Below are 19954 nucleotides of genomic sequence, written 5' to 3' on the forward strand. Positions count from 1 at the left end.
ATGGTTTAAGCACAGGTTAATGGTTTTATTTGTATTACTTACAGAGTATTTTACAATGTTCTTTTTTTTTTTTTTTTTTTTTTTTCCTGAAAAGGATCAGGCAATAAATATAGCAAGCAAATTGAGAAAGGTTTCTCATTGAGGCATATGTACAGCTGAGGTCAGAATCACAAGGCATCAATTGCAGTGGCTCATTCAAAGCAGCAGCCAGTGAAGACTCATTCATCTGCAGGTCCTTATTCACCTCTCAGTCTGAAAGAAGCTTGCTTTCCAATTTCTAATCGCCTCCTGTTCATTTTTGCAGCTTCTTCACTTTCTATTGGGATCGTATTCAGGTACCTTCTTCCTGTCACTGCATGCCGACGTCCTGATGATGATGCCAGGATTTCTTAGGGATGACTGGTGGTGGCTGAAGTGTCACAGCATCAAGGTTTTTCTCTGGCTGGAACAGACAGCCAGAACATGTTTTTATCGTGTGAATCTACTATTTGTAACGTGACTATTATCTGCCAAATATTTATACACTAGAGAGACACAAACTGGTCTGAAAAAATACCTTCTGTAGGTGGAAGAGTAATTTTTCATAATCTTCTGCTGTGGAACAATTGATAAGGATTGGTTCTGTCAGGCTTCCTGCAAGACATCAGCAGGGAGCAGTTAGGAGCTGGATGCAAACGCCTATGGCAAAGGAATCACAAGGGCTGTTCCCACACAAGGTTAGATCCTCTCCCTACAGCCAGCATCCTACTGCCAAGTCGATTTGGCTTTTAACCACAAGAAGGCTGAGATTCCCCATGATAGAAAAGATGGAGGTCTGGGATTGCGCTGGCTGCTGGACTGAGCAGGGAAGTGTGGAGAGCTATTACAGCTTAGCAGCCAGAAACCTACGAAGCCCGTAAAGAGCATCTGTCTGGTTGCAGCTAGAAGTGGAATCTGACTTGAACCAGATACTGTCTCTTGTGGTAGATCCAAATGTCACATCTGTGAGGAGGATTCTGTGCTGAATCTGTGGGCACTGGAAGGCTTTTTGTTTCTTATAAAAGCAGTCTTTCCTTCCAGAAACTGCTACTGGACTTACCTGTAATTTCAAGCTGTAACCTCCCCAGCACAGTGGATTTCTCCTTTCCCTGGATTCCCGTCAAGGGGAGTTTTCCCTTCAGAAATGAAAAGAAAACACTGCTTTTCTATGCGTTCTTCCTTTTTCTCCCTGCTGTTTATTTTCATCACCCAGAGCTGCTCACCAGATCTCAGTTCTGTACTTATTTGACCATTTCTACTGTTTCCTGTTACCTCATACGTGACTGTAGTTCTCTCCTCATCCACAGAGAGAAAAAGCAGGTCTTCTGGGAACAGGATCAGCAGCCTTTCCTTAGGATCCTGTGGAAAAGGGGTGACGAGAGACGTCATGACAACACCTCAAAATGTGGAGCTGCCTGCAGCACCTTAGCTACTGTGCCAGCCAGACACTGTTCTTTGTATCAGTCAGCTTGGGTAAGATCTCACAGGATGAGCTGTGTTGTTTATATTTTTCAGAAATACATTCCCATAATAGAATGTTTAGAAAACTCTGCCCTTCCTGTGTAATGGGAAGGGGATGGACTCCCCCTCCCAGTTTCTTTGGAAGTTGAGTGCAACTGTCTGGACAGAGTTCTCAGAAGTGGCTCTCCGAAAAACACCCTTCTGCATTTCCTTTTGTCTGTTTAATGCCGCGGGACTTTCAGCATAATTAACCTTATGCTACCTTTTCTGTAGCCTGCCAAAGGCATAACAGCACCAGGAACAGCAGTCATAATGCTGCAAAACATTTTTTGGGGAACTACGCTTTATAGCTTTTTTATTATTATTATTATTTGCACCAGTCCCACATGAAACCTCAACTGGTTTGAACCTGGCCAAAGCCACCCAATATCAGAGCACAATGTTACCTCTGTGCAGCCAGTAGCCATCTGCACCATGGTCAGATGCTGAATCCTTCCCAGGTGTTGAATTGGTTTTCCTTCCCATTTCAGAATGGTGTTACACAAGAGATGTCTCATCAGCGCTCTTTTCTTCCACTGCTCATCGCATGGCACCTTCATCAATTATTATTATGATTTTTTTTTTTAAGATGAAGCAAAGGGTGATAAAAGACAAAGTATGATGTTTATCAGGGTTACAGGGTGATAAAAATATTTAGGTTATCCAAAACAGAAGATAGGTACGGCTGAAGTACAGTGCTGCCCCATAGACTTCATGCCATGCTAGACATCAAGGGCAGCTGAGCGGATATTTAAAGAGGGAAACCTCAATTGCACTGTTAATAAATAGCACAAGGAAGAGGGAGAAAGGCAAGTTGGCTTTCCAATTAGTTCGTTCACTTTAGGAACCTGAGCTTAGAACGACGTCGAGGAAAGCTTTGGGGAGGGCATTGGACACCCTCAGCCGCAGCGTAATCCTGCCATCTTGTGACTCTTGTGGATGTTGCAGTGTGTTTTGTATGTATTTATAAGTCTGCGTCACAGCATGTATTGAAGAGTGTCTTTCTTTTTGGTGGTTTTTGGCTGTAACTAAGAGGAACATTTATATGTATGTATATTAGCAGTGTAGCAGCTACATCTCATGAAGAAAAACAATCAGCAGCGTGTCAAAAACCTCTCCTGAACTTAGAGCAGCATTTGCAAGTGTTTGGTGATAAAGCGTTGTGGGTAGCAAGTTTATTTTAGCCCAGATAGAATCTACAGCATTCTTGAATACAGTTACTGTTCAGTTTCAGCCCGTATTCTAAACATCTCTGAAAATCCACTTCGAGAGCTGCCACCGTTTCCTGTTTTCAGCCCCTTCTCTTTACATCTACTCCCCACCGACTTACCAGGAAAGAGATATTATTGGTGGGACTGGCTGAGGAGTTGGCATTCGCCATCTTGATTTGGTTCTGGAGGTGTTGAATCCATTTGTCAAAGTCGGCTGAATTTTGGCAGCAAATGAGCCGGGACTCCATCATGGGCCCTGTGCAAAGACACAACGTGCCCTGCCTCTGAAGAAGGATGGCATTTGAACCCAGTGGGTGAATTCTGTGACTGTTGCAGCCCTTACAGAAGCTGTCCAGCAGGCTTACCAGAAATTTCAAACGTGCAGCTGATGGCAGTCACAACCTCCCTCAGGTGCATCCCAGCAAGAGGAACGAGACCCTGGTGTGATGGGAAAGGTGTCAAAAGTCAATTGGTAAGAAGAACCAAGAATGATGTAGGAAAGCACTGTGTGTGAGCTAGATCCGATTTCATCTGCCTTGCAGCCTCTTTAATTCCTCCTCCGTGCTCCCCAGCCATGCCAGAGAAGAAGCTGTTCATATTAAGGACAAAGCAACCTTGTCCTCATTTTGTCTTTTATTTCATTACATGATCACTTTTCTGCGCCATCCTCTTGCTCCACTCAGCTGGACGTGGAATTTTATCATCTCCAGTGTTACACAGCTCAGTTCCTGCAGTCTCTCAATTTGTCTTTTTCCCTCACATTTAGGATCCACAGACATGTACCAACGCCATTGGGAGGCACTGCAGTGCTGAGGGCTGCTCTCCTGGATGCATCTCTCTGCTACCCTGTGCCTGCCCACTCCTGTACCTTTCCTAACTCTCCTTCTCCTGTCGCCTCCTGTTCTTATCACCTTCTCTTGACGCCTTCTGGTTGATGCTTAGCTCTCTGGCAGGGAGCTGCACTCCCTCTCCTTGGGGAAGCAAAATGGCTGTGATAAGAGGCCAGCTAAAATTACAGAATATAATATAAATAGAAACTGGCACTTCCTCTTCAATCTCTGGAGCAGACGCTCTTCACTATTCAAAATAAGCTGCAAAAAAATAGAGAATTTTGAGCTACTGTCCTAGAAAATGTGCCAAAACTCCACTGAAACCAGTGAAGTGCCTGCCTTAGTTGATGGGGCCAGAACATGTGAGCTCCATCCTGAGCCTTGCTCTTGGCACAGCACCGAGAAGGAAGCTTTCCTTTTGCCATGCATATGCTAGAGCTGTGAGCAAAGAGATATTTGGGAAATCTTGACAGTGAGCGTGACTGCAAGACACAGAAGGATTCTTGTGCTTTACCTCATAAACAAATGCCTTCTTTGTGTGATCCACAGAAAGAATCAGCAAGTGGAAGGAGGTCAGCACAAGGTAGCGTTCAGACATCTCCTGTTGGAATAAGACCAGTCACATCTTTCCTCCACGACATTTCAATTTTTTTTTTTTCTTTTTAAAGGAAAAGGAAATTGCATTTCTTCAGAGCTCTCCACTTTCCCTTCCTCTCTCCTCATGCAATATTGGTACATCACCACATGCAGTGCTGACTGATTGACAGCTGTCTGCAGGTTGATGGGGAGCTCTGCAGTGTTTAACTGCTGGATTGGCCTGCACTACTACATCACACTTTGGCTGAAAGCATTTAAGATTGAGCTGGACCAGGCTCGGAGCACTCGAGTTAGCTGTGGGTTTCCCTGTTCACTGCAGGGGAGTGGGACCACATGACCTTCAAAGGTCCCTTCCAGCTCAAATGATTCTGTGACTCTTCTTTGTAACTTTATTTTGTCTTCCCAGATAAATGAGCGTGTGCTTAAAAGAGGCGTGAGTCCATGGCAAAGTCAGGACAGGTCTCAGTTCCCTCTTCTGGTTTCGACACCACTGTAATGGCTGTCACACCTCAGTGCTGTCACCACTCAGCTCCAGTTCCCGTGGAGGGGGGTCGAGCGTCACACGTACAAATTTGCAACCATCACAGTGTTGTCTCTTAGGGGAAAAGAATAAAAAAAGCCTTCTGACAAAAAGGACATTTTTATCAGAGTGAATGAACAAAAAGTCATGCTGCTCAAGCAAGTGGCTATGAGATCCTTTCAGCTCTTGCTGGCACTGGTGGAATGAAAGTTGAATGTAATAGCGTTAACTTTTGGGGGGAACAGGGGGAAGTCAGGGCAAATTGTGGCTTTGGTCAAGCACCGGTTTGACAGTAATTTGGACAGGATACTTGAAATTCAAATGTAGCTCATGTTTTGTCTCCCAAGTGAAAAATCCCCTGCATATTACCATGGTCATATTGTGATGATGATTACCTCCATGTGATAACTTCTCAGAAAAACCCAGGAGGACCAAACAATCTCCCCAGGAGAAAGGATTTTCCTGCCTTCCCAGCCAGCGATGGGCTGAGCGACCAGCAAGTCCAGCAGTTCTTCCTGTGTTTTTCCCCACAGTGCTTCTGCCTGGAAGAAAAAAAAGAAAGACAAAATAGTGAGTATTTCTTCCTGAAATCATGCTGGGAATCATGCTGTAGAGATGATCAGAAGAGAAAAAATGGAATCTAGAGTCAAGCGATGCTGATATATAAATAAGGTAAAAGAGAGAACGGGTAATTTTGCAGTCCAGACCACAGGAGGTTTGGATGTTGACATATATATGTGCCTTTATAGAACATTTCCTCTCTCAGTGCATGCTCTCAGCAATAGGATAAAGCACGGTCCTAGGAAATATGGTGATGGGCTTTCTTGCGCGTGAATTTGTTGAGCAAAAACTGAGACAAACTGATTTCTTCCCTGGTGTACTACATATGAATCTTTGCCTATGTATCGTACTCACCCCTTCTGTCTTTGTGGGAATTGCAGGGTCCTTAGGTTGGAGGGATCCCTCACTCTGGCCGTCTGAAATGGACCATTTTCTGTAATGGAAGAGATTGTGGAAAGGCATCGGAAAGCATTTACGTGTGTTGTTTGAAAGAGAGAATAATTCATGCTCAGTCAGCAGGCACACTTCTGGATTTCTGGCGTGAATTTTGTGTATTATGGAGTATTCTATTTTAAGCTGGAATGCTGGCTGGGTGCAGCTCAGTGAAATCTAGGGGGAAAAAAATGCAGCAGATGCAGAATTGGAAAACAGGCATGTCAAGGATAGCAAAGCTGAAGTTATAATGAAAATACTGTCAAAGATCCCTTTACTTTAAGCAAGAATCATGGCCCAAAATTCATCAGAGCATTTAGACTCCCAGTTTTCCCCTGGCATTGTGTGGGAAGGACTTGCAGGGATGCTGAGGGCACTCTGTGCACCTGCCTTAATAGCAGTTTCTGGTGAAATTATGGAACGAAATGCAGCTCAGTGTAGATATAAAAGGCCACAAGAAAGAGGAGGGGAAATGTGTTTTATTTGTCTTTGTGGTAGGTAAGGAGGTACAGACAACGGCCTCATCTGCACTGGGGGTTAGCTAAGGGGGAGAAACCATGGCTTATTTGGGATGTTGCTGAACCTTTGTGACTGGAAGTTCAGGGCATCTGCCAAGCAAGATGTGGGAAGGGCTGAGGCTGCCGATGGCTCTGAGCCTCCTGCCAGGCCTGCAGGCTGACCCTGCTGTGTGATGGGGTCCAAAACCATCTGCTTCCAACAGAGCACGAGCTCTGGGGGTGGTGGTGATTGCCCCAGTAGAAGGGTTGCATGGCAGGAGGAGATGAGGCTGTGTCTCCTAATGGGGCCTGTTCAGGAGAAGGAAGCAGGCTCTGTTGAGAAGAAGTATCTGACATTTAGCTTTACTGTAAATTCTGGCTAGAAAAGGGGAAGAAGAGAAAGCTCTCAAGCGAGTCATATTTAGCAAGCAAAAACAGCCAGTGGGTCACAATTGCCAGCAATAGATGCCCTTCTGTTTGCGCAAAGACCGTCGGTGTTTCTCACCCCTCGAAGCACTGCTCCCTACCTGGTCCTGCCTGTCTTCAACAGCTCCACCTCATCCTGGCTTTCTCCTGCAGCACCAGCATGCCTGGCTCTCAGGCTGCAGCATCCCATGCTGGCTCAGCGGCCGCCTCGTCCTCCGGCGCTGTCTTCGAAGCGCTGCTGCAGCGCAGGGATGGCATGAATGGCAGGCAGGGTGAGCACAGGAAGGAAGCACGCATGCACCTTGCTGTTCATTTACATCTTCTTAGCTTAGAAGTGGCAGCACCCGGGATGTGAAAGCGTTTCCTGTGGCTTTTGAAGCTCTCTCCCCCCTTCTTGTCTCCTAGGTCCCCCAGGCGTCGCTGCTTCCTTCAGAGCTGATGGCCTGATGCGATAAGCGTGTGCTGCTGTGTAGCTGTCAGCTCAGCCAAACAAAAACCGAAAGAGTTCTTAGTGAAATGAGGTTAAATGTGCGAGGAACATCTGGTGAAGGAGGAGCTGGCTGTGCAGCTGGAGACAAGCTATGGGCAGCTGCAGGACCAGCTGAGGGGGTTCTGCGCTAAGCCTTGGATTTGGTCTTTCAGCAGCTCTCCTTGCCTCTTCATAAAAGGACTTTATTGAGTGTTCTGGGTTGCAGTGTCAGGTCAGCATTGCTTTTGGAAGGATGGGGTTTGGTGTGTCTCGTTTTCTGTAACTTCTCTGTTGGCTGACTGATGGAAGCGTTGCTTTCTACAGAACTATTGGCACTCACAGTTACTGGTTTTCTTAGCTGAGGTTGATACCAGTCTGTTTCTACCGGGTGAAAAAGAGCATAACATGCGTAGCACATAGAGCTTAACTTTTATTTTCTTCCTGTCTCTCTGAAGTTGTGAAAACCCTCTTGCTCTGTGACTCAGTGTGGTTATCTGTGGAGATCAAACTGTTGCACGTGCAGCATGGTTAGGACAGCTCGCCGACAGCCCTTTGTAGGCAGCAAGGCACTCTTTCTTCTGAAGCAGCTGAGCTGCTGGGGACAGGCCTGCAGTTTTGGCAGGGCTGTACCTGAAGTGCCTGGTGCTGTCTGTGTGTGGCCTCAGGTACCTTCCTGTGAACGACCTGGTGCTGAGCTTCCGAGGTGGCTTCTGGCCCAGGTCTGCAGCATCCTCATTGTAGAGAAGCACAAAGCGGCAGAGTGTCTTCAAAGGCAGCACCTTCTGTCCCTTGAGGCACTTGGTGAAGATCTCGAGAACCAGATCTGGAAGAGATCTGCAGTTACAAAGTGGACAGATGGCAACATGCACCCAAACTCACCGTATTATTCCTAAAAATAATATTTTTTTAAAAAGGGACCATTTATTTCTAATGAGACCATAGCTTTCCTGCGTCTGCGCTGGGTAGAATTTTCACTGCCTTTTGTATCAGCAACAAACTCGGCAGCAAGATCTCTTTATTCTGTATTTTGGAGCTACAAATGGTATCAACAGGAGCCTTTCCTGTGCCAAGCAGTGCTGTGATGTGATTGCCCATTACTGACCGCTCTGTGACTTCTTTGCTTACCGAGACTCTCGTGGATGATGCTGGGGATGATGTCTCTCAAGACTTTGCAGTTGGTGTGCAATGCAGGGTTTGCATTCATCTCTAGAAGCCAGACCTAGGAAAGGCGAATGGCAACCAGGAAGTCAGGCTGGAGCTCCTCAGAGCTGCAGTGATGCCATTTTATTGACTTAGTGAGCAGTGGAAGTGCAGGAGTACTTATAAATCCCAACACGATCCTCTAGCACGGAGTGCAGGTGAGGCAGCGTTTTCACAAGGACTGGAGGAATCGTTACATTTCATTACTTTAGAGTAACGCCACATATTATTTTATGTTTCAGCTTAGACTCCTGCTCTGTGGGTGTGCTAAGGCACTGTTCTGTCTCTTATCGTGCCAGTTTCCATAGGAAGTTACAAGGAATCTAGTAGTCATGTCTTTGATTCGGGGTGGACATGGGGTCAAGACCAAGCAAACACAGCACCAAGCTCTCAATTAACCCCTGGCCTTGATTTCCTGGGTAAGCTTTGGTTTTAGGTAGAAGCCATACAAGATATTTGCACACCAGCACCCATTTCAGCTCTACTTTGACACGCTGAAGTCTGCAGCTCTGAGCTGTGGCACGTGATGGCCCAGTTGCAGGTCTGTGTGAAAGCAAACGGTTGAATTCAATGCAATTCTGTTTACTATTTCTTTTTCCTGCCGCGAGAGAAACTCATCTGTTTGCTTCCTGCCTTTGCCATATGGTGCTGCATCTTGCAAAGACGATGTATAGGAACTATTTGATGTTTATTTCAGGAAGGATGTTTAATCATTCAACAGCCCCAAGCGAATTTTACTCCCTTTTAATTGATGTTTAAAAACACATACACTGCGGTCGTGCTTTTCTTGTTGTTTTTCTTTTCCTGAAGCAGCAGGGAGTTTGCCTGCAAGTAACTGAGAAATGTGGGTGGTAGGTTTTGGCAACAGGACAGCTTTCACTTTTGCACTTCGTTTTGCTGAGAATAAAATGCAACAAGAATTGTCACATTTGTTTCAGTACCGTATTTCAGAGAAGGTTTGTAAGCGAGGGTGCTGAAATGTCTGTGGGTTTCCTTTTTTTTCTTTCCAGAGAGTGCTGAGAAATAACCTGCTCTGCAGATGCCAACAGAGGGCACCTAAGTCACATTTATTTTTCTTGGCAAACTCCCTTATTTCTGAGCAAATTTCCTTTTTCCTATTAGAAGTGCGAAGGTTTTCTGCTGACAGACAAACTCAGTGAACCTTTGTAATTGTCTTGACTAGGTTTTGGTTTCTTCTCCTTCAAAACAAACAGGAGGAGGTGTTCACATCTATTATGCTGTCTGTCTCCTACGCTCCCTATTATTGTACCGCAGTGTGTCACAGTTGTTTAAATGCTCTTAACCTCTTTTGTTCTGTTTCAGGAAGAACGCAGAGAATAAAGTCAAGATCCAGCATATCGTGTCATTCATGGGGATTTCACGTAGAATTTGAGCACCTGAGCCTCCTCCCTGCATCTGGTAAGCCATTGGTAACCAATGGGGTTCTGTTTTCTCTGGTTTTTGTCAGATTTCTCATGCTGATGACCTGCAGTGGCACTCCCAGCTCTGCAGCATCCATGTGGTGTCTGATAGTGCTGGGGTGAGGGAAAAGCTGCGTCATTCCAATCAAAGGGACCATCCCTACTTTAACAAGGGTTATCTTATTTTATAGGCACCTGTCACAAACTGGCCAATGGCTTATCTGTGTTCAGTCTGGTGATAGAGAGCCGAATCCCTTTATGGCTGATAAAAAATTTAGGCATCTCTCTTCCCAGCATTCCTTTGCAGAGCCCTTTTGCACAGCTGACGCAATGCTTTCTGAAGGCAGGTTCCTTGGGCACTTAAATGGCTGCGTCCTAAGCTGTGTATTAACTTTGGCATTTACAGTACAGCACAGGAAAGCCCCAGAAACCAGAAGGGGGGGGGTGTTACAAAAAAAAGTAACAGTAAAACCACATCCATCATTCATGTTCTCTTTCCTTCTCTTCTCATCCTGCACATGAAGTTTGCAAAGCTCTGCTGTAAGCTGTGGTTTCTCTGCAGGCTCTGCTTTCTTGGTCCACGCTCCTAAGAACTGAGAGGCAGGAAAACACCTTCAAGAACTAGATTGCAACGCTGCAGGGCCTGCAGAAATTATCAGGAGTGATACTAGGGGGCACTTTTATCTCAGGAAAATAAAGAAGAGGGAATAGCATGATGAGGCATAGAACCAAACCCAGGGCCGTGCAAAATCAATGCAAAGCAAATTCTACACGTGTCATCAAATAGGATGGCAGTCCCAACTGACCACCTCACCACTAGGTGTCCTGAAATCCTCATCATGTTTTTACAAAATACCTGTCAAGAGACACATTTTGTTTTTCTCTCCATATGTAAAATGCATGGGGATGTAATGGTCTTTAATTACTGAAGTTTTTAACTGGCCAGGTAGGGATTGCCACAATAGAGTGATATTGGATCTTCCATTCTGCTTCAAGTTTGCACAGCCAGTGCTTTGCATGCCAACATTGCAAAAGACAATTGCTTCTGAAATTTGAGAAGCACCAGTTTCTGTGTCTTTCCCATTTGCTCCCCATTGCCATTGACTTCCCCGTACAAAGGAGGCCATTGTCTGCGTGCCTTGCCCAGTGCTGCATACATTAATTCCATTCTTTCATTGGGTTTGCTGTTCCCACTGCACTTTGCTGGAATAAGTTTGAGTTCTTTTCTGCTTTAGCAACAGCAAAATCTGCCAGATGGCTTTCTGTTATGTTTAGACCAGGTGCTTGTGAAGGACTGCCTGCACTGAGAGCAGTCCAATCACTGCACTGAACATTTCCCTTTCTTCTGGCTTTCCTTCTCTGCGTTTCGTTCACTCTTCACGAGTGTGAGCTGTAATTCCGTAGCAGGTTTTATAGCCTTGACGGGCTAACCTCTTGCTAAATGGTAAACCTGCAGTGAATGTGGAGGTGCTGATGCTGACACCTGAATCGATAATGACTGATTCCGCAGGGTGGTGATGGCAAATTCACTCCTGGATTGTGGATTGTGGATTGTGTAAATCAGCATTCTTCGTGTGGCGTTACAGGCATTACAAACTGATTTATGCTGGCTGATTATCTGTCATGTTTGGTTTCTAGAGTGAAAAATATTGAATGGCATTAAAATTCCCTTACTTTCTCTATGAACTGAGTAGATATTAAGATTCCTGTATTTCTCACGACTCCATTTCCCTGGGAAAATTCTGCACAGAGCAATTTCTGCTGCAGTTAAGGATTTTTCTTCCCCTCCTGAGCTGCTAATGCCAGGGTGTCTTTGTGCAATACATGTACAGGCTGCATAGGTGCCATATCTGGATGTTGGAAAATGCAACTGGAGAAAGAAATGAATCCTGCCCTTCATGGCCGGCTGAGTGAATGCTCTGTTTAATTTCTAGTGCCAGAGTCAGTGTCAACCATCCTACATTGCTGGCATTAGACATCTGGCCAATGTCATACTTAGTATTTGGCAATATTTTACTCATACCTTAAAGTTTTCATCAATCAAAAAGTCACAGCCAATGAGATCAAAGTAGCCCAGTTTACGATCCAGTTTGTGCTTGGCTGCCAGGAAGCACTGCAACATGATTTGCTGCATCCTTTTCTGAAAGATAGGGATCAGGGATAACTAATCATTGCCAATGCCGAGGGCACAGGAGTCACTGCAAGTCATTGGCCTCCTCTTGGCTTAGGGACACTTTTTCTTCCTCTCTAGACTTGGATGGAGGCTGTATTTTGGAAACCGTATGTCTGTCCACTTTGAGTTGAAGGAAGCCCCCTCCCTTTATCAGCACTTTACCCATTTTATTAACCACTGAAATTAAACTCTGTCTTCTGTTTATCATCTGCAGGCAAATAGTTACCATGGGACCATCGATGCCTTCTCATTTGGTACATACGTTTCCTTGGGGACTCCCCTGAACTGGAGGTTTTTCTCCCTATTCCCATCACCCTAATTAGGCTAGGCAGACTAGCACACCACGAGCTTGCTTGCACTCACAGTAAACACAGTGAAAACCCAGTCCTGTGGGAGGCCATTGGTTTTCCCAAACTTCTCATTAACGTAGCTGTTGAAATGCTCCATCTGCCAAACTGTCTCATCCTTCAGCTGGCCATAGAGGGAGTTCTTCTTCTGCACGTACTGCAAGGTGGGGAACAGAGCGAGGGGAGGATTAAAGAGTAACAGGAAACATGGATGGCAGGCGTCCCTCTACCCTGCCTTGTTCCAGGGATGGAGCTGGGGAGAGCCAGGATCACGTTACTGACGTGGAGGGAAGCAGCAGCAGACCTAACCCTGAGCAGGTGCCTGTTCCTCTGTCTCATTAACCCCCAGGTCAGATGGAACTTATCACTGCTGGGGTAGGAAGGGAACGGGGGCAGAATCAACTGTGACTTGAAGCCTGGCCTCTTACCAACTGCTCCTGTAGATTTTGTTTCCCTCCTCCCAGATAATTCATGTTCTGCTGATAAACACCTGTCCTTTGTTTAATAGGGCTTGTGCCATGGGATCCTACCCGAGCACCTGAATTCCCATGTGGATAGCTCTCTACCTGAGCAAACAAACTATTCCAGGAAAACAAGCAGCACACTGATAATAGCATATATTGCAGGAAGCAACTGTAATCTGCCGTGCTGAACTGTACTTGTACAGGAACCATAAAACTCCAACAAGAATTGAAGTGGGCTTGTCTGAAGCATATCTCGCCCTTAGAAGTATTTTGCCAGTTCCCAAACACAGCATTATAGTGGGAGAGGGGCTTTACGAGCAAACCATTTTTCTGTCTGATTCTCTAAATACTGGAGAGCCTCACAGGAAGGCAAAAAACTCAGGTAGATTTAAATAAGAAAGGCTTCCTAAGAAGTAGGATGGGAATATAAGCCAGAACAGTTTTGTTGCATAGACCTCATCAGAGAAGGAAGGGAAGCCAAGGCAGAGATTTAAGAATGATGGCTCCTGAAGAACGCATCTGCACCTTACACCATTATGATTATTATCACATTTAGCACAAGAGGAACATCCAAATCTTCAGCCAAGACTAAGCTTGGTTGGTTCTAGGTAGGCCACAGGCAAAGGCTTCTCCTAAGAGACTCATAGTCTACGAGAGAATATTGGAGGAAAAATGGTCCAGGGACAGAAACGGTCAACATAAAGAGAGAATTGGTCATTGCAGAGAGTGAACCCCCTCCAGTAGGGGATTGCCATGGTGCCGTGCCTGACCGTAAGCCCACCTCCATTTCTTGGGTGCATGGATTTTGCCTACACGAAGCACATTTTCAGCCTTTCAAAAGTCTCTTTTGCGTCCCTTCCTTGTCAACTCCTCCGCTCTTCTTCTGAACTAAATGCACTGAGTTTACCTGGTTGGTGAGATGGACAGTCAGATCGTCAGATGTGGCGTCGTAATTGCTACAGGTCAGCCGGACGTAGCCCTGGGCAAAAAACAACACATACGGTGCTGTGCAGGCAATGAGGAGGTAGGAACGGACGTCAAACTTCTTCCCTTCCAGGAGCAGAGGTTGGTCAATGTACCTGTGAGGGTGTCAAGACGTGTCACCAACAGCTGTAAGACATAGCAGCTCAAAGCTCACACAAAACCCTGCAGCCAGTTGGTTCTGCACCGTAGAACAAAGCTGTTTGTCCTTCTTTCAGGTGCAGACGGAGCCCAGAGGAGCAGCCAGAACATCTGGGAATGGACTAGAGGCATAGAGCTGAGTCTTTGGAGTGGAAGGTAAGTAAAGGTTTACTAATATTTGCTGGGGAGTAAACATAGTTTATGTCAGGGCGCAAAGAGCCCTTCACGTGGCACTGCTGCTTTTACGGCCACAGCGATGTCATGCTCTACAAAGAAAAACCTGGATGGTTCTTTCATTCCTGCAAGGAACGCAAAAGCAAACAATCCAGGGTTCTATTGACTGCTAGCCACTGATGGAGGTCGAGGCTTCCATCGCAATGGGGCAGATTTTGGAAGATATTTGAGAGGTTTGATTAAATTGTGCGGAATGGATTGAACAGCTGCACGGTTTGTAAAATGCCTGCTTTGTCTCAGAAGGTGGGATAGTACCTAGTTTAAATAACTTCGTATGAGTCTTTTGTCATGCACGGAACAGTAGCACCTGGCCTTTTGAAGTCACCCTTAAATTTCCAGACAAAGGTAAACAAATCTTTCTAATGGCAAAGATCCACCCTGAAATGACTGAAGTGTGGACACAAGACAGACTAACCAGAGAAATAGCGTGTCCCACTAAACAAAATCGTATAGGTTGATGATGTGGTGTAAACACATGAAATACCGACGGAACAATATAACAAATGGAGGCTTAATGGCTTAATTAAGCACGCTACTCATCCATTTGCCAGGCTTCAATGTCTACCTTTGCACTATTCTTGTCTGGGGAGCCCCACAGGGCACCCTCTTACTGGGTAGGTCTCTCTCAGAGCTGCAGAGCTTGGCTTGCAGGCTGGTGACAGCACCGGGATTTTTCAGCAGGAAAATTCCTCGCCCTTGGTTAGAGCAGCTCGGTTTGCAGATCCAAATCTCCTCTTCTGCAGAGAGAATGAGTCTGTTACAGCGAGGCGTGGGGTGTGAAACGCTGCAGTCAGTGGGCTTTGTGTGTACATCATCGATAGACACAGCTCGTATCAAGGAGTATCACTCCGTCTATATTCATGGACTTAAGGGACAGACAGCTATTTAAGCTGGTTGCTACCTTGATTAAGTCAACTCACCTCTGCAAAGCTCAAAAAAGGCATTTCTCTCTTCTTTTAAGTCCAGGCGAAAAGATTCTGGAAAGAATTCTTTCATCTTCAGTAACCTACAAAAGAACCAAATACAGGCTGAAAACCCTGTCTGACACATTCATTGCTCTGGGGAAATGATTTTTCTAGACAATAAGAAAGAATCCTCTATCCTTTGTGCCCTCTTTTTTTAAGCGCTCTCTCTTTTGCTTGGCACGTGCTTCTGCTCAAGGTGCAATGAGGTGAGAGTTCTTACTTGGGATTAGAGCTCCTGTTGATCTTCTTCATCACTCGCTCTTGCTCTCGCAGGCAGGACAAAAGCCCAGTCTTGCTGGTGAGGACACTGTTGTTGGGAATCTGGTAGAGCAGTTGCTCGCCTGTAGGAGGAGAAAAGAAAGCTTGCCCTCGTTGTCTCACGCAGCAGAACCTGGAGGATGATGCTGATCTGGGCGCTGCTGACTCTCACCAATTTACTTGAAGGCAGTAGCAGGGGGTGCCTGTGTATGTGGGGCGCTCTCTGTATGTATGCAAAACCTCGACCAGGCTGGTGAGGTGCCAGCTGCTGCTGTGCAGCAGAACAGTGTCAGCCCTATTGCTGCCTGCGAGCTCCAACCCGCAGAGGGAGAGCTGCATTTCAAAAGTGATTAGGATGCTTTGTGCGCAGTTCATTTCAATGGTATCTTTTCTCCCCAAGCCATTCTCTCGTCTAAAACCCTTTCTTTAATCACCATGGCAATCCAGCTCCAATATCCCCACTGAGGTCTGCCAAGAAGTTGAGGTTACCTGTTTCTCCTACCCCGCAGGTGACCTCTGCCCTGGGAGCCACAAGTCCAGCATTCTCTCCTTTTTCCCACTGCCCTCTCCCACTCGAGGCCCACTGGCACCTCTACCTTCTTTGAAATGGTAATAGGTCTCTCGGCACTTGATCTCACACCATTTCAGTGCGTAATCCTGTCTTCTGTTGTCATAGATACGCTGCCAGCCTCTGCTCTGGCAATAGATGCTCACACTGCGTATGGAAAACAAAATAGCAAAATAGCCTCCTTTCCAGCAATGAAGTTAGCTCACATCCCCTGAACTCCTAACAATTTCCCTGGGAGTTTGACCTAACGCCCCCAAGAACCCCTGGGTGGGGAATAAGGGGGGAAACATTAATTAGAGTGGCTGCAAGTGGACCTGCTGCTCTGAACTCACGACTGAGGGTGCTCAGGATGCTGTAATTCTGCAGTGCTAATGAGAACTGTACCTTCTCAGCAGGGTTGTTTCAGTTAGGATGCAAGTGGTACCCGCGGAATAGGAATGCTGTGCATTAGGGTCCAGTGTCATTAAGGAGCCTCTCTGCTGAGTGCAGGAAGAGATGACAGATAGCAATAGGAAAAGCTCGTGGGCAAAGCTTGGAAAAGTAGCAAGGAATGTGCTGCTAACAATAGAGATTCTGTGGTGCTTGCTGGTGGCAACATCTAGAGAAGAATGTCAATATACTGGAAAGAAGTCGGGAAGTGAAAGATGGAACTGCTGGTCTGACTATTTTTCTTGGGCATAAATGTCTTCTTTTTTTTGCTGGTAGTGCATTTAGGGCAACGAACGGTCGATGGACTGCAGTGGTGCCTAGAGCTTGCGATGATGCTGGCAGATTTGCTACGTGGAACCCAGAGAACTCCCATCAAATAAGTAGAAATGTTCAGTGTCTTGCTTAAAGGTAACAGTCATCTACTTTACTATAGTTGGTCTTCCATTAAGCACTTTCCATTGGAATTGTTCTTAAACTATTCTTGGAATGTGTCATTCTGACAGTACATAAAGTCAAAAGGAAATGTTTCTATGCTGATGGATGATGCAGTGCAATTTGATGTATGGTCATGTATTGCTGAGGACCTACTTACAGTCCTGCTCCATTAGATCCACTGACATAAAAGTATGGTCCTGATGCCATTGGAACTTGTCGTATCAGTTCTTCTGGCTGCTTTTCTTGAGGGTTTGCCTTACCACTCATTCTGTTCTCATGAGGCCTGGCTTTGTCAAGCTTCACTTCAGAGGTAGATGAAATATTTTCAAGGGGTTTACCTGAAAAAGGTATAAACTGTGTGCCAGAATGCTGTAAGTTGGTGGCCAGCACTTTGGCCAGGTACAGAAAACGTAACCTTCTCGATCACGGTATCAACTCAGAACTGTAAGACTTAGAACACCTAATGGTTAAAAATGAGGGCACAAGATTTACCTCTGTCGGCCGATAAGGATGGTGCCTGCTGTTGGTGACGGCCCTGTCGCGTGGCTCTGGTCTTCCTCTTCCTCTTGGGTGGCACAGAGGCCATTGCAGAGCGCTGGCTGCAAGAGGAAAGATCCTGGTCCGCACTTGGGAAGTGAGGGGTCCTTGTCTTTGCTCTGTTGATCCGTCTCCCCATGTCTGGCAGATTTTTTTTCCCCTTATTTAGTTATTGATGTTAACTGGGAATGTCTCCCAGTTAACTTCTGGGAGCTTCTGCCTACAGCTTTTGGGTGGCTTTGAGCTGCAGGTTCAGGCTGCGGGTGCAACTTGCAGCTCTAGGGCTCAGTGTTCAGCTTTGGGATAAATGACAGGAAGCTTTGAAGCTTGAAAACCCATTTTTTGGTCTTTGCAATTGATGTGAAAGCAGCAAACGAGTTGTTCCTTGTGGAGACAGAAGCCACAACGCAGGAAAGCTGTTGGATGCAGGGTTGGCAACTGTTTGACACAAGGACAGGTGTAAAAGGTGCTGCACGGAGATGAGGGAGCCATTCTGCACAGCCCCACCTTGCTGCCTTTCAGCCCCTTCCCACAGGGGCCAAACCCACACCCTGTGCTGCCAAAAATAATGGAAATTCTAACCTGCGCTCAGCGGTTTCTAAGTATTTTAGGAGAGCTTTAATTGCTCCCTGTCCTTTCTTCAGCTTGGAGGATGTGCACTTGACTTCTGGACGGGTCGTAAGCAGCTTGGGAAGCACAAAAGAGTCCTGGGATGGAACAGGTTCTGGAGTGGAGCGCAGGTGGCCTGTTGGCATTGATGGAGGGGTGGTGGGGCCCCACGGGCAGCTCAGACACCCACGCTGCTCCGCCATCCCGCAGCCTTCGGTGCTACAAACACAGCCCAGCTCCTAGCAACAGCTGCCTGGTGAGGGGTTCTGCTGCTGGAATGCCTGGAGGGTTCTACAAATACGCGGAGCAGCATGCGCTGTTTAATTTGTCAGGACTTAAATCAAATTATCAAAGCTGCCAGCAGGGCAAAATCAGTGCTCTAAATCCTCCTAAGGCCTTTCGCTTCCGTAGCGAACGGAGGCAAATCCTTCTGCAAACTTCTAACGAGCAAACTTCTAAAGAGCTGACATTTCTCCCCAGGGACTGCCAAGAATTGGTCACTGATTCCCTGTGGAAGTTGTACTCTGTCACCAGCTGCAGCCTCCAGTAAGTGGGGATTAATGGGATGCAAAGGGAAGGAGGAGGAGAGAAAGGCAGGAAGAGAGGAGTCCTGCAGTCCCACATCATCCCAAAACTCTTTGAGGAGTCTGGGAATGCTGGGATAAGTAAAGAAAAGCAACCATTCCGTGGTTTTGGCTTCTTCTCCAAGTCCTAACCAAACGCAGTTGCCAGTTTTATGGTGAAATGACCTGTTTTTGTGACTTTGGCAAATCCCTGTTACCACAGGAGTGTCTCCTCCCTTACGTTTTTGTTTTTATTAAATTGTGAATTGTCTGAGTGCAGTGAAAAGTGGCTGACACAATGGGGCCCTTGATTATTTTGGGGGGGGGCAGCTGCTGTGTGCCACCAAACCAGCAATAATAACAGCATTTGGCACTCGCAGAGCCCCAGCTAACAGCATCAAGACAGAAAGGCCAATTTAAGTAGCCTTAAACTCCTCTCTGTCCTTTAGATGTAGGAGCAAAGAATAACTGCTTGTTGTGACCTCAGCTAGAGTAGGGTTGGCACCAGCAGAGAGAGAGACGCGAGGTTTGCACTGAATGCAGACAGCAGCTCTGCTCTTGGGCTCCCATGGAACAGCAGTGCCACAAAAAGCAAAAAACCAAGAGAGAGGCAAGGAAAAAAAAAAGTATTTCCATGTAAGGACACCTCTCCTTGCCTCCTTGTAAGAAAGAGGTGAATAAAAAGGGTGGCAGGTGGGGTTTGGCTCAGCGTCAGCCCCTCTCCAGGCAGTGTGAATACACTGGCACTCGTCCTGGTGTCACTGCGACCTTCGGGAACGTTCTCTGTATTTTCCTGCTCATGCACACAATGCCTCTGGAGCTCCCGCAGAGCAGGGCAGGGTCCTGTCCTGGCTGTCTCTTCCACCTTCCTGTATTCCTTCTGGCATCCAACCCAGCTCAGTCACCCAGGGAGCAATGTGCAGCAGGAGGGTGGACGTGTTGCAATGCTTCCAACCATCGTTACACCCTCTAGGAAATGTTGCCTCGCTGTTGGAAGGGAGAGGCTGCAATGAAGGAGGCGCTGAACTAAGAGGTTATAACCAGAGGAACCTGGAGGATTTATTTATGCTCTGTATTTTGTGAGACTAACGCAGATGATTTGAAATGCACTTTGGAGGCCTGTTTTCCTGCTCTTTGCTGTTTGGACCAGAGTGCTAACCATAGTGCAGGGGGAGTTGTGGCTGCTGCTTTGGGCAAGCTGGAGGCATTCAGCCCTGCTGTCGCTCAGCCTGCAGGAATGCAATGCCTCCAAAATCTGCTGAGTTCTGCACAACTTGCCCAATCGGCTTAAACGCCAGAAATGACAGCCAAAGTGACTGCATAATCCTCTGTGATGGTGGAAAACCACTCTCAAAAATTAATGTGCAATAGAAAAGAACGCGTGTCGCTGGCACAGGTACGGTTCTAGCTATGCTAAGACTGCACATGTTTAATTCAAGGCAGTTCTTCTGCCAAAGGAGTTTCTGTGCCGTGATTTGCTACATAAACAGCATTTGAGTCCTCGGTTTTGGGAATCTGGAAACCCTATGGGCACCACATGAAGGACAGGGAACCGATCCTGGCAAGTG

At 46.4% G+C, this 19954-nt stretch overlaps 2 protein-coding genes and 1 long non-coding RNA gene across 6 annotated transcripts in view; 1 reads left to right on the forward strand and 2 right to left on the reverse strand.

Moving 5' to 3' along the window:
* Window positions 1-7058, reverse strand: LOC128084883 (probable pleckstrin homology domain-containing family N member 1). Of its 2 annotated transcripts, XM_052691554.1 has the most exons (11): window positions 6694-7058; window positions 5592-5670; window positions 5072-5218; window positions 4074-4160; window positions 3095-3167; window positions 2849-2985; window positions 1926-2072; window positions 1291-1377; window positions 1079-1154; window positions 557-633; window positions 1-442 (listed from the first exon to the last, which is right to left on the reverse strand). In XM_052691554.1, exons 1-11 carry the CDS (start codon window positions 6780-6782, stop codon window positions 350-352), a joined length of 1092 nt encoding a protein of 363 aa, XP_052547514.1. In that variant the 5' UTR covers window positions 6783-7058; the 3' UTR covers window positions 1-349. The 2 variants fall into 2 exon arrangements, with proteins under 2 accessions (XP_052547514.1, XP_052547515.1); XM_052691555.1 differs by lacking the exon at window positions 557-633.
* LOC128084893 (uncharacterized) overlaps window positions 1377-19954 on the forward strand; it is a 24496-nt gene continuing 5918 nt past the window's right edge. The window contains exons 1-4 of one of the 3 annotated variants that reach the window (XR_008208718.1): window positions 1377-1491; window positions 9585-9680; window positions 13866-13944; window positions 16519-16650. This is a non-coding gene — a long non-coding RNA (uncharacterized LOC128084893). Of the gene's footprint in view, window positions 1492-5118; window positions 5247-8301; window positions 9482-9584; window positions 9681-13865; window positions 13945-16518; window positions 16651-19954 lie in introns of those variants that run through there. The other 2 variants (XR_008208719.1, XR_008208720.1) reach the window with 2 other exon arrangements.
* The window catches only part of TTLL10 (tubulin tyrosine ligase like 10), a 19955-nt gene continuing 7254 nt past the window's right edge, over window positions 7254-19954 (reverse strand). The window contains 11 exon segments of the mRNA XM_052691567.1: window positions 7254-7884; window positions 8187-8280; window positions 11706-11822; window positions 12219-12359; window positions 13574-13745; window positions 14588-14759; window positions 14943-15028; window positions 15208-15328; window positions 15842-15960; window positions 16835-17015; window positions 17170-17276. Coding sequence (XP_052547527.1) covers window positions 7565-7884; window positions 8187-8280; window positions 11706-11822; window positions 12219-12359; window positions 13574-13745; window positions 14588-14759; window positions 14943-15028; window positions 15208-15328; window positions 15842-15960; window positions 16835-17015; window positions 17170-17276 — 1630 coding nt within the window. The 3' untranslated portion in view covers window positions 7254-7564.

This window comes from Tympanuchus pallidicinctus, unplaced genomic scaffold (genome assembly GCF_026119805.1).
Source record: "Tympanuchus pallidicinctus isolate F22 unplaced genomic scaffold, pur_lepc_1.0 scaffold29, whole genome shotgun sequence".
In the NCBI taxonomy this organism is placed as follows: domain Eukaryota; kingdom Metazoa; phylum Chordata; class Aves; order Galliformes; family Phasianidae; genus Tympanuchus; species Tympanuchus pallidicinctus.

Bases quoted from the DNA above. Each gene is read 5' to 3' on its own strand.
- LOC128084883 (XM_052691554.1), bottom strand. From the start codon at position 6,782: ATGGGATGCTGCAGCCTGAGAGCCAGGCATGCTGGTGCTGCAGGAGAA. The intron at 3,168-4,073 runs GTAAAGCACAAG...CCATCACACCAG, and splicing joins AGAAGGCATTTGTTTATGAG to GGTCTCGTTCCTCTTGCTGG. The intron at 2,986-3,094 runs GTAAGCCTGCTG...GTCTTTGCACAG, and splicing joins CTGCACGTTTGAAATTTCTG to GGCCCATGATGGAGTCCCGG.